The sequence below is a fragment of the Salarias fasciatus genome, chromosome 12 (assembly GCF_902148845.1).
Source record: "Salarias fasciatus chromosome 12, fSalaFa1.1, whole genome shotgun sequence".
NCBI lineage: Eukaryota > Metazoa > Chordata > Actinopteri > Blenniiformes > Blenniidae > Salarias > Salarias fasciatus.
In genome coordinates, this window is record NC_043756.1 from 24,223,989 (window position 1) to 24,238,159 (window position 14,171).

The following is a 14,171-nucleotide window of genomic DNA, read 5'->3' on the forward strand; positions in this document are numbered from 1 at the left end:
TGATCGTATTGGATTGCATTAGCATCTGTGGCATGGACAGTTCTCATGTGTGAAAATGCACCATGGATTATAAAACTATACAGAAGATTCAGAAACGTCTTTTTTCAGGAGAAGCTTTGCATTTTTCAGTGGGTCAGTGCTCGGTCGCCTCCTGCCCTGATGGAAAAGTAGACATTTTGAACATTATGAAGCAAAAATAATGCAAATAAGAAGCTGGGGTCCTGGATGAGACGAGAACTCCTCAATGGGATCCAAGTATTCACCAGTGGAGTCCAACAGTTCCTCAGTACGATTCATTGCCTTGTCCTAACTGTTGTAGATGTTAGTGCTAATATTTCCATCACAGTTTTCAAATTTTTATTCTATTATGGCACCTCAGGTTTAAGGGGTTTGTGCAACACAGCATCCTGATTTTATGTATATTTTGTAATAGGGGTTGGACAACAGCTCTTGTAAATCAGCTAAATATGACGGTGAGCTGTAGAGATGGTAATTGGCTATTGTGTATTTGGTGTATTCTGCAAGTTGTTCTGGGGCGTAATGTGCTGTAAACTGCTGAAGGATGGCAGGATGAGGGTTTCAGTGAAGTCATCAGGTAAATGTAACCGCTTGTAAATGTAGTCAGAGGCTAATAGAGGGGAAATAAAGTGGAGGCGGAGTGGAGAGCCTGTGCCTCGGAGCAGTTCTGCTGAAACCAGGAAATTCGCCCGCAGAGCGAGGCGGAGGTTGTAACTAACAAGACCACAGTGTCAGTGTCAATGCGTCTCTCTCTTCAGCGGCTCAGTTCCATCGATCCATTCTCTCACGTTCTCTTCATTTTCACCTTGAGTGCGTGCACCAGTCGGGTCACGTGCGCACGTTTTAATGAAGAGCGCAGGAACGCAGTGTATGCAAATATGTCTGTTGTGTCAAATTCATTGGAGCTCCACTCGAGGCAATCTGAATGCAATGCAATATGGATGCTGGTTTGAGGGTGTGTGTGTGTGTGTGTGTGTGTGTGCGCGCGCGCGCGTGCGTGCGTGCGTGGGCATGTGCGTGTGTGTGTGTGAGTCTTTGCATGTCCTTTGTTTCTGCAAACTCATTCCCCCAGAGTCCTCTCTGTCCTCTCTGTGACAACCTCACTGTATTCTTGACATCTCAGCCACACACACCTTCTCTCTGTCCCACACACACACACTTTCCATACAGTAATGAAAAAGAAATTATTTGAATTGCTGCTTTCTTTCATGTTATCCATAAAATGACAGCTTTGTAACTGTCAATCAAACCAGAAGGTTTTGATTTATTTATTTTTTCTAATGGATATTCACCTTCACATTGTGCGTTTGCATTATTTAGCTAGGGGTAATACAAAAGTCTTTGGGCGTACGTGCACTTTGGTCTGTTTATTTATTCATTTATTTTTGTCAGGTATTGTGTGCCTGTGTATTTCATGTACTTATTGGTGAGATTGTCAACTGGCTGGTGCAGCATGATTGGACTTGGGCACATATGGGCTGAATGATGCAGTGGGTATCATTCATTAACCAGTTTTCAAACAACTTTTTGGGACAGATGACAGGGATACACCCTCCCCCACAAGTCTCCTTATTATCTCCTGATATTTCAGATAAATACCTTCCATCTCATATGTACACAAAATTAAATTAAAGCCCCATTTACACAATGTTTCAAGTGGAAATGCATTATTTTTGCATCTTTGTTTCAAAAAGGGTTTTGGGTTATATGGCAAAGTGTAGAAAATGGTGTTTGTTGAAATGAAAACAGCAGAAAACAATGTAGTTATCATGACAGTAATTAACATTTAAGTGGACAGACCACTAAGTAGGATAAAGAGACATCCAAAACGCAATAAAGGTTTTACATTTTCACCTGAAAACATGTAAATAGGCCTTCTCATTATCAGCTCTAAGCTCAAATTCACACTGGGCACTGCTCGCCTCGATTGCCACTTGTCTGCCTTCTCTCCCTTGATTGCCTTATTGTCGTTTGGAGCTGATTATTTCCTTTTTTTGAAAAAAAAAAAAAAAAATTCCATTACAGTTTATTTTAGGAATTATGAGTATTTTTTGGATTAAGATGAACTGTTTATTAATAGGAAACAGGCTATCACCTTTCAGCAGTAAAAGTAAACTATAAAGAAGTAAACTTTGCAGATACTTGGTATTTTTAAGGCATCAGTCTTCCTTTTCGGTATCATCCAGTTCTGCCATTAAAAATTGAAGACGGCATAATGTGAGCGACTCTACAGGCTACTGGACAGTTTAAAATAGCAGCCGATTTCCTTCCCCTCCCCCCTCTCACACCCCAAGCCCCCATCTCCCATGACATCTCAGGGTTTGATAACTGATGGCAACCCAGATCTGACAGCCGGTCAGTGGAGGCTAAACCAGGTTAAAAGACTCAGCGGGGGTGTGTGTGTGTGTGTGTGGGTGTGGGTGTGGGTGTAGGTGGGGGTGTGTGTGTGTGTGTGGGGGGGGGGGGGGGGGGGCGGTGCATGCATGCATGTACTGGATGGATCGATGGAAACATGCATGTGCAGCCATGCGCACACTGAGGTGTTGGAATTAAGTGTGAATGTCTGGTATCCTGCTAGGCCAGGATGAAATATGCATGTGTGTAGACACACACACATATAACCTTATGCACCCTCACACACAATAGTATTATGATGTGTACAAAAACACACAGATAACAAAAAAAAAAAAAAAAAAAAATCACATAATTGCTTGAGACCTTACAAGAACACATATAAACACAAAGACAAAAGTACACGATGCACACACACACACACACACACACACACACACACACACACACACACACACACACAATAGAGCAATGTTAACCCAAACAAAAGCAACGACTAATAGAACTATCCATCTATCTATCTATCTATCTATCTATCTATCTATCTATCTACCTATGTGGAAACCCCTGTCTGTCCCTCTCTAGGTGTGTGAGACACACACACTTGCCCCTTGCTGTCAGCCACTGGCTGTGCAGGCGCTGAGGGGAAATGCTGTAAGTGACAACTTCCTCTGAGCAAAAAGAGAAAAATTGTTCCTTGGCCTTTTTTCTCATTCTCCTCCCAGTCCCATCCTTTCTTTCCTGCCTTGTATTCTCCCAGGGGAGGTTTCCTTCTCTTCTTGCCAGCGGTGCATGTCTGTAGGTGTGTGTGTGTGTGTGTGTGTGTGTGTGTGTGTGTGTGTGTGTGTGTCATCCTTTGAATTTCCCCTGAGACCACCACTTTCCTCCGGTATACTTTGATAAGACAGCCTGTCCTCCCTGCACCCTGCTCTCGCTACATGGTGTGAGTGAGCTCATATGTGTGTGTTTATGGTTTGTGCACGTGGGATATTCTTTTCTCCTCTTTTGGGATGACTTTGAGGGTGACTTAAGGGAAGAGATTTTCCTTCGACTGCCTCCTGCTTCTCTTCAAGAGGACAAAGCAGTGAGTTTGGCAACAAGCGTTTTGAATTACACGGGAGCCACGGGGAGCTGAACTCCTGAGCAAACAATGCAAGTTTGAGGAGGAAAAGTTAAATTTTCACTAATTGTCATAATCAGCCACCGTGCTCACATTTACTCCAGCCGTAATTTAGATTCACTGATGAGATATTTTACCATTTAAAGGGCCAAATCTCTCCCTAAGGAAGGTAAAACTAATCAGTTTCAGATCAGATGCTGTGATAATAATGTGGCGTGTGTGCATGTGAGTGTGTGTGTGAGACTAATAAAATTGGTTGCAGCAATGAACCACGTGAAACTTTGATACTTGACTCCATCAGACAAACAATGGCGTGTTTTTGTGTGTAAGAACCAGTTTTTGGACTATTCGACACTTTGGTTTATTCATTTTGTGTATTGTTTATATGCACAGTCCTTGACCGTGTCCTTACCCAGTGTGTCAAATCTTCCTTCCTCTATAAACTAAAACAAACACAGAGCCACACGGTCTTACTGAAACCTACTAAGTTCGTCGATGTTCATAGTCTCTGTTTATTCATCTACATTATGCTTTTTATTCAACACTTCATCACTCATGGTAATCATCCTAATTAGCTCAGCTGAATCTATCAGGACAGCTGATGCTGTGTGGAGAAAGAGAGCGCTCTTTCTCCACCTGGAAGAGTCGGTTTGTTGGAAGAATGTATAGTCGGTCGGAAGAACAGAATTGGTTGCAGGAGTCAATTTTTTTGTCATTACAGTGCTTGCCCATATGTTTTTCATCCTCTGTTCAACACTGTTGCCCTTATCACAGATGCTACCCATTGTGATCAATAACATCCCTGCAACCAAGTACATTGTTCCCTTTTTGCAAACTAGCTCTAAAGGATTTAAACCTACCAAGACCTTTTGTGCCACATCAGTTCCCTTTAAACACCTAATGTTGTAAACACCCTTGCATAGTTGTTTCTAGCTTAAGTATCAGCTGTGCATCCAGGAAGGAGTGAAATCCAGACAAAATGAAACGGGAATACAAACAAGCAGGTAAAGACACAGTAAAACAAATAAGTGATTAAGATAAAGGGGGATGAAGAGAGTCAGTGAAGCTGTAAACAAGACCTCCTCTCAGGTGACCCAGACTGAAAATGGAATTGTTTAATTGATGGATAAATAGATAAACAGGGAGAACAAAATCTCCTTTAATCAGCTTTGAGACTCCAGAAGTGCCAAGCAGGTTATGCACTAGAGCGAGTCCAGTCAGCCCAGCTCACCAGACGTTCCCTGCTCCCCAGAAGTGTATCTTTTTATCTGGGTTTATAGGCTAAGAAAGGCCATCCTCCTCAGGCAAAGAAACATTCACTATCAAAAAGATGTCTGTCTGTCTGCTCCACTTGTTATCAAGCAATCAATTACCTTCCTACACAGGTGAGTCAGGAATAAAAGTCTGGCTTTAGATGTTCTGGCCCTTTGAAGTGTTCAGAGTTGTTTTGTAGGTATTGAAGTAAACTATGTTTTTTAGCAATGCCACTTTTCCTCATATTGTCTCATGCACCTCTCAGGTCAGATTTTTTTGAAGACAGAAAGGAAAGTGCCATACACACTTAGTGAAAGAATAATGATAATAAATTTAAAAATAAAAACAACCTTTTGGGTAAAAGCGGTAATGTCAATAGTACAAAGGACCTCACCCTTGATTATTGGAAGTGGATGGTGATCCATTGCCTCAGATACCCTCTACACACCTTCAGAATAGGCCATGAAAATTTATACTGAATGAATACTGGGTTCATACTTGAACACAAAGACATCGTAGATAGAAGTGGTTTTCCTTGTTGGTTCGCCAGTCTAATGAATTCAGATTACAATAGATTCTTTGGGCCAGTTTATTTGATTTGGAAACCTGATTAAAATACATACTGCTCACTGCCTCAGTCTCAGAACCCTGGTGGAAGTCCGGTCTCATAGGAGTATTTAAGCATCTCAGAAAGTTTCCCAACATTTCCATATGAGCCCATGGATATTTCTGTCCGTCTTCTGTCTTCGGATGGCATCCAGTGTATGGATGTGTAGTAAATTGAGTAACACCACTGTTGACCTTGGGTGGGCATAGCTCAGTATGATGAATGTGTGACCAGTGAAAGGAACAAAAAAGACAACAGAAATGTTTAATCTTTTTGAGGAAACCTGCAATATTATCTTAGGCATCAGAACAAAAACACCAATAATCCTTTATATTACCCTCCCCTAAATTGCATTGCACTGTGATGCCGAACAATCAGCATAATTTGAAAGGCATGTACCAATTCATGTGCATAAAGGGAGCATATTGGGTTCTTCAGGAGGGCAGATCGTGTATTGATGAATAATTGATGAATTAATATAGTTTATGATCAGTTTGATTAATCAACCCATAAACCTGCTCAGTGTTTTGGTTTGTCTTGTTTTTCTGATGGATGAATTGACAAACTTGACAAACCTTCCACATTTGGATACTTGAAGTATAACTGACAGATCTTGAGTGATTTCTGCTTCATTTTACATCCACTGGGCCGCAGCAGCAGCATGGAGAGAAAAGAAACCCAGACATCCCCCTGCAGCTCCCTCCAGGTCTTCTGGGGGATATAATCTCTCCAGCAGTTCCTGGACCGACCTCGGGGTCTCCTCCCTGCCGGACGTGCCTGGTAAACCTCTAACGGGGAGTGACTGGGGGGCATTTATCAGATGCCCGAACCACCTCGACTGGCGTGAGTCTGATCTTTCTCCCAGATAGCTGAACTCACTCTATCATGAAGTGTGAGGTCTGCCATCCTGCGACAAAAACTCATTTCAGCAAGTTGAATATGTGATCTCATTCCTGTGGGAAGTTCGTGACCATATTCTACACTAATCCTAAATTTAAAATTATATTCATCAGTTAAAAAAGGGACAAGAAAAGGTCTCCCTGTTCTCAAAAACTGCTGAATTTTCTGGTGTTAACGGAAATGTGTACATTTTAATATTCTAATATGAAACTATTTAATGTAAAAAGTAAATGATGTCCTACCAGCACAATCCCACAATCCCGTCTGTTTAAAGTTTGCCTCGGTCAGACAGATTCTGTGTCAGTGAGAGGGATAGTAGCTGAAGGTCAGCACTGCCCGAAGGAAAATCCACTCAAAAAGTAGTGAGAACGTGTGAACTTCCACAAGGTTTAGAGAACAATGTAGCGGTGTGTGTAGCTGCGAGTGTGTCCGTGTTCGTGTATGCACTAGAGAACGGGGTAATATTGTTTTGGAGCCTTGTGGTTGGGAGGGAGCTAACACCTGAATGAACCTGTCACTGCAGACACATTGCTTTTTCAGCTCCAGCGATTACACTGCACCCCAACACACTCAACAATTTTGAGGATTTTTTTTTTCTTTTTGTACACACCTGTATGTGTGAGTGTATTTGTGGGAGATGGGAGAGGAGTGTGTAGCTTGTGCATTACCTGAGTGCATGTGTGTGTGAGCATGAGGGAGACAGGAGCGGAGAGCGAGGGCGGCGGAGCATTGTGTCTCGGTGTGTACACGTCTAAACCTCCACTGCGTTTTGGGCTTCTTGTCGGGAAGTATGAAACGGAGCGACTGTTCCCATGTCCTCCGAGGTTCGACAAGAATTCATATCGATCGGGACACAGAGACGGAGGAGCATGCTGGACCATTGTGGTGGAAAAAAAAAAGATTGCACAATATATGAGTGTTTGTTTCTGTTACTTCACCAATACAGTACATTTCACCGTGGCCTGGAGGAATGAATTTCATCCTGATTGCTGTTTTACCTTTTTTAAATGGTTTTATAACCACTATTAAGTTTTAACTTGACAAGTGCGATGAAGGATTAAACTGAATGCAGAGGACACTCGTGTGCGGTTTTTGTGGCAAACTGAAGGTTATCGTCATTCGAATTGGAAATGGCATTCACACCAATAATCAGGTTGTACTGAGACAGTTTCCCGTGTTTGTTGGAACCTCTTATCTGACCTTTTATCCATCCATTCATCTGTCTTTTATACTCACTTCACATCAAGTAGATTGACCTGGACTGGTTTGTATGATAACCAACATCCCTGATTTCAGAAAAGCTCATTTATTAAAGGGAGTGAAACTGACCCCTTCATCCTGTCTTGATGACCAGATTATTCCAGTTATGGTTATTTAATGTGGACTGAAAATCCAAGTACATCTTCAACAGCATGCCAGTCAATTTCAGCCTCTCAGAGAGAGAGTGAGTGATAGATTATACTCAAACATGCGGCCAAACTGGAGTCATTAATTAACCGAACGGGCTGGAGAATCATCAGGAAGCCAAGCAGGCACAGTGTGAGCATGAAAACCTCACACCAAAAGATAATGATCAGGTTCTAAAGTTAGTCCACTAAAATTCACTCTCAAACACTTCTAATGGCTACCAGGAATTCTTCATGCAAACTAATATAAAACACTTTATCTATTAAAACGGCTGCCATATTTTAAAAGAATCTGTTTGCAGCTCAGGCGAGCATCTCAATGCAGAGGAAATCTTTTCTTATCTTGTTCTCATTGAAAGAACTAAGGACTTTAGAGCCGTTATACTTTGATATATTGCTAAAATCAGGGAGTGATGACTGTGTCCTTTCTAGTGCAGGGCAGGCTTTGTGTAACAAATTAAATGTTTCTGCAGGACACCTCAAATATTTTTATTCCAGTGTTTTATGTGCATATTTCTAATTATACTGACTTAAAATAAAGGAATTCTGCCGTCACATCCAGGCTCATCCTCCTCTTCAGTTGAGGATGATTAAATATTGGCAGTTCATGAGTAAACACTCACAGAAATCTTGCTGCTGAAGCAAAACTTGAGCTTCTGACAGATTTTTGGTGAAGCCATTGTTTGTAACTGTGAGTTGGGGTTGTGCTCGTCTGGTACTCCGTGCCCTTCACTCAGAATAGCAATGGGCATTTTAAGCATCACAGCTTATTTCAGGAATATGACACCCGTGGGTTCACAGGTGTGCAGAAGTACTTCTGCTTTTTAATTAGCATGGGCAGCAGTTGGTCAAAGCTTCTTCTTTCTGCATTTGTCCGGACAAGAAAAAGGTGGATGAAAAAAAAAACCCAGTGCGATGAGGGATCCAGCAGAGGTCAAGGGGAGCTGACACCTCTCAGTTTTTTCTCCTTAATCTATCTGCGCAACACATCACTCACCCCATCTCCCTAGACATACACACACACGCTCCCACACACACCGATATCTGCCAGATATCACAGACCCTCAGCAATTGGCTTTGTCATGGCCTTTAACCCCAATATATCCCGGTGTGTGTGCGCTCCTAGTTGACAGAGCTATATAATGGCGACTCAAGAATCAATTTACAGCAGCTTGCCTTTTTTCTATCTCATTTAACTCTCAGCCGCCACTGCCTTGGGGTGTGCGTGTGTGTGCGTGTGTGTGTGTGTGTGTGTGTTTGTGGTGGGGTGATGTTGTAACCAGGACAGAAAACAAGTACATTTTAAAAGATGGAGTCAGATATGCCACCACAGAGAGATTTTTCACTTCCAAAGCTGTATCTAAATTACCTTTTCTCGGTGTTGTGAAGCCGTTGACTGTGTGTTTGAATGTTTATCTCCACAATCCCACCCAGGAGACCTTTTGTGTTGCACCCACTGTGAACTGTAAGAGGGTATAATTCACTGCTATCTTGACCGCAGCAAATGTGCTGTCACATTTCAGATACCATTTTTATTTAAGGCTTGCTGTGTTTCTTTTGCTCTATCTTCAGCCTCTTGAAGTAGCAGGAAACACAACATTTTCTTGCACTGCATGGACATTTGATTCCATCCTTGTCATGCATTCATTAATTCAGCCCGAATTTTCACTCTTTCCTGGCACAGCACGAACTTTAACTGTGGCATAGTTGGCTTCAAGTCTCAGGGAAAGAGACTCAAAGAATTTGTGTGGTGACAAATGATAGAACAGGGTGTAATTCACAGTAGCAGCAGATAGAATCGGGATGTCTGACAGGCAGAGAGGCAAAGCAGGTAATGACAGTCTGCAGAGTTGTAAGGGCGTGATGTGCAGCGGGAATCCAAGTTGTCAAAATGACAGACACATTTCTGTTCTTACGAAAGAGGACATGAATGGAGTTGAAAATGAAGAGATTTCTTTCAAGTTGCCATAGTTTTTAAGCTCACGAGAAGTTTAAGATGCGTCACCGACACAGGCAAAGGCTGACACATGGCATGTACTGAAAACCGGAGTTCATCCAGGGTTATGTATTTAAACAAGCCTCTCATTGGTTCACCAAAACAATCAACATGTGTCCTCTGAATTTAAAGTCTTACCTTGAAGAGGAGTCTTAAGTTTGTTAATACGATCTGAGAATATTCTCCCAAAATAAGATTCTCATCTTTATGAGATAGAAGTCCTGAAACAAGATTTCTAAGTGCATTTCAAAGTCAACAACTTCTCACAAGAGGGTCGTCTGACTGAGACGTCATGGCCTCTTGTCATTGTATGGGACATAAACAGCAGTTCACTTGGTGAAAGTCTTATGATTAAACCACCTTACAGCTGATGCTTTGCTGGTGTCATAATTACAACAACCACCAGAGGGAGCAAACACACACACACACACACACACACACACACACACACACACACACACACACATCTCATTTTTAAATAGTCGGTTATTATCATGCCTGCTGTTGTTTATGATACTGATAATGGCAGTGTGGGCTCTTCAACAGAGATTCTGTTTCTCTCCGGTGACGTTGAAGCTGTAACGTCATTTTCAGGTTGAGTGTCTTGACACAGAGGACTGCTTCAACATAGTAATCAGACACTTTGAGAAATACAGTTATTCACTTTCTTGATGAGAGTTATATGAGTCAATCGATGCTGCTTGAAATTTTGCCCATTAAATCTGGAGACAAAGCCAACAGTTAATTGGCTTAACTGAGCACCAAGCGAAGTGAAGAATTTAGCTTGGCTCAGTCCGGAGATATAATGGATCACCTACTGGCTTTTCTACAGCCTGCCTTTTTCTACATTTACTGAATTTCCACCTTGTTTGCTCAAACCAAACAAGTTGGTTTTCTGGAATGTCCTCTGCTCGTTACCTTTCAGCGATGATAAATGTTTTCTATTTCAGGCCAATAAAACAATCTGTCTACTTTGTCTATTTTAGTTCAAGACAAACAACCAGTTGTTCTTCAGTTGTTATAGAACATGTCTAAATTTACTGACAGGATTTATATGAAAAGCTTTTCTTTTTTTTTTTTTAACTAATGAAACAAACATTGTCTTGCATAGAAAACTAGCAGTACTCTGAATAATACTCGTCAATTTCCCATTGCTACTGTCATTAGGACCATCAGGGAGTCAAAAAACAAAACCACTCAACATATCAGTCTAAAATAGCTGAATAGTTAACACACTTTTCATCCCCACAACAGAGGGCCATTGATGGTTGTGTTTATGGTGTTTATACAACAAGGACTGCAGGTGCAGCTCACCAAAGTGTTTCAGATCCAGTTAAACCAGAATTAGGTTTGACACACACTGACTGTTTTCGGATTTTATTTCCCAATAAATTAATTTAAACATCACAGTCCAAACACTTGCATGTGAGGTAATTGTTGACATTCTCTGTCTCTGTGTTTGCCCTGTGATGGACCGGTGATGTATGCAGACTGCAGCCTGTCAGATTTATGAGATTATTTAAAGTACTTCACCAACTCTGAGCAGCATAAAGAGATATAAACGATGTATTGATGGATAATGTACACAAAATGTGTTGTTAAAGTGTGTCAGCTACAAACATTCTGACTGCTTCAAGAACTGTAAGGCACTTTATTTAGATTGTTTGGGTGACTAGAGCTAGCCTCTTAAACCAGACCCACCCACTCCTCATCCACATTTGGATTTGGAGTTGGGCTTAGCCTGGATAGGAGCCCATAGAAAATTCTTGCAGGGGGTGTCGGTTACTCCTTTGACTGACGGCGTACTTCAGCCAATCAGCGCTTCAAAACAAATACGTCATCAAAATGTGTTTGCTTCTCTAAGGGTTAGCATTAGCTCATTAGCTCTAGCTTCCCCACACGCCAAGACATGCGAAAACGTCTTTTCCTTTACGAAACTCACCAGGCGCAGACTCTTGCTCTTGCCTGATTGTTGTAATACTTGGTATTTTAGCTACAGCTTTACTCATTGCAGCTTTCAGATGATGGTTCAAATTAAAGTCCGTAATCTCCGCTACGCGCAGTGATGGCGTCACTTCCGGTTTAGCCACCGGAATTCGCCAAAAAATTTTGAAAACAAAAAACGGCAACGCTGATTGGCTCAGCCGTTTCACAACCGAGTGAAATCCCCTTCTATGGGCTCCTACCCAGACTGAGCCCAACTCCAAAATCCAAACGTGGATGAGGAGTAGGCGGGGCTGGTTTTTCGAGGCAAGACTAGAGCAGACTAGCGCAGTAAACATATTAAAACAGATTTCTTCAACCAACCTGGGTCTCTCTTCACAGGCTGGACAGTTCGTCGTATGAGGTGATGCAATTGGAGTTCGAGGTGGACAACGTGATTAATCTGGTGCCGACCCAGACTCTGCACTGGACCGTGGAGTACCCGGCCGGCGCGCAGACGACTCCTCAGCAGGCGGAGAAAGTTTCACACCTCTACATCAGCAATGCCGACGTGCAGGGCATCGTGGCACTGGCAGAGGTAAGACATACACAGATACACGTTTCGATGAGTTCGCATACTGCCAGGACCACCAGCGCCTCCTTCCTCAGCTGGAATAGACTCAAGTCTCCCCCCAACTCCAACCCATCCCCTCTCACTCCAGGGTGATCAGAGCTGGAAAGGTCGTCTTGTTTACCCCCTCCTGTTGCTACAGGCCTCCCGGACACACACACACAGCAGGTTTCACCCTCACAGGTTTGCAAATGACAAACAGAATTGCAAATATGGACACACAACTGTGATGCCCGAAGGTCGGGACAGATGTTGCAATTGCCACACACCCCCTTTAGTATTTATTGAAATACAGTTTTCAGTAAATACCCCAAAGCCAAATGACCTCTATGGATGCTTTAAAATCAAACACATCATTTGTTGATCACCTGAAAACCAGACAAAAAAAAAAAAAAAAAATGTTATTTAGGTGAACGTTCTCAAGAATGTTGAGCTGGAATCCGAGGAGGGGCACGCTTTTGAAAATGCTCTGAGTTCCATTACCACTAAGGGAGCTCTAATCTGGCTTGATAGCCCTCCTTCAAACAGCAAAGCCCTAGTGACAAAACCCAATTTTGCTCGAGGTTTCCTCCCCCACATTTCTCACAGTGGGGTTTTAAAAAAAAAGAGAAGAAAAAAGCAACCTTGAAACCATCATTTCAAAATAGCATTTCTCCTGGAAATTCATTGGCAGGAGAGAGTGTGAATGAAAAACTGAAACGAGCCATGATGCTTTCAACCCTGTGTTCTTTAAAGTATTGAACGTGTTTTGTTTTGGGGATTTTTTTTTTTTTTTTCAGTTGAAATTCACACAGTGGGATCTGAAAAGCACAGTAAGATCATTAATTTCCATGCGTACACGACACGTGCCAGTAAATTAATAAGAGAGGGATCTGAGACGGCCTTCACCCATCATTGTTAAAATTAAATTTTAAACTAATGACTTTTCATAACAAGAACAAGAAACCTGAGTTCCTGGGGCTCAGTGGGCATGCATTCAATCACCTGGAACTTTTAACATTTCACGAGTGATTTTACCAGAAAGGTTTTATTTAAAATTCACAATGGTTAAAAAAGAAGAAAAAAAAAGATTTATTGAAAGGCAGTCCTATCGGTTATTATTTTCACATGACATGAAGAACTGTAATGGTATGGTAACTCAGAAATAATGGAAATTCATTTCGGTTTGAGAAAAGAAAATTGATTCATAAGGTTACTCATCCTCAGGTTATCCAGTACAACAAACAAGGAAACAAAGAAATCAGTAGCTGACAACACATTAACGATTGGGTGACAATTAAAAAAAATAAATAAATAAAAAAAGCAATATTCATCTGACTGTTGCTGATCATTGTCATTCTGTCGGGGATCTCACAGGGTCAAATACATCACTGATCAATCTTTCAAACATTTAAAAAGTGAAGTATAGTCTAGATCTGTTATATTAATGTTCAGAGCAAATTGTAACTATTGAAAATATTAATTAAAATGTCCAATGAATCACTCCAGTAACCAGTTGCCATGAATAAGCATGCTAGAAGGTTAAAGTCGCTGCAAATGTTTGATTGTAATAGAATTAAAACAAGATCTGATAATGAACCTAATAGTAAAATACTTCCTCCTGTGCGGTAATTTCATAAAACTACTTTGCATTTTTGTTTCAATCCTATTTTCTCAGCAGATGAGGATTTTTTGCAAATTGGAGCTTCATCAATGCAGAATCCAGAAAATATCAACAATCTGCAACAGCTACCCATGCAAAAACATAAAAGTATACTAATACCTTTTAAGCTTTTACTGTGTACAAAACTGTCATTCATTTGCTTTTTCAGTCCCTTGAACTCCTTATTAATCTAAGAATATTCAACAATTTAGTTGTTTATTTTTGTCAAGGATTGTGGTGAAGAGGTGGTCAACAGAGTTTATTACAAAAAGTCCAAAGAATCCAAAACACAAACCAAGAATGGAGCTAGGGCTGAAAACAC

At 41.4% G+C, this 14,171-nt stretch overlaps 1 protein-coding gene across 1 annotated transcript in view; it reads left to right on the forward strand.

The window, feature by feature from the left end:
- LOC115398786 (transmembrane protein 132C) overlaps window positions 1–14,171 on the forward strand; it is a 309,021-nt gene that overhangs the window by 204,693 nt on the left and 90,157 nt on the right. The window contains exon 5 of the mRNA XM_030105736.1: window positions 11,979–12,174. Within this exon, the coding sequence (XP_029961596.1) occupies window positions 11,979–12,174 (196 nt within the window). The remainder of the gene's footprint in view (window positions 1–11,978; window positions 12,175–14,171) is intronic.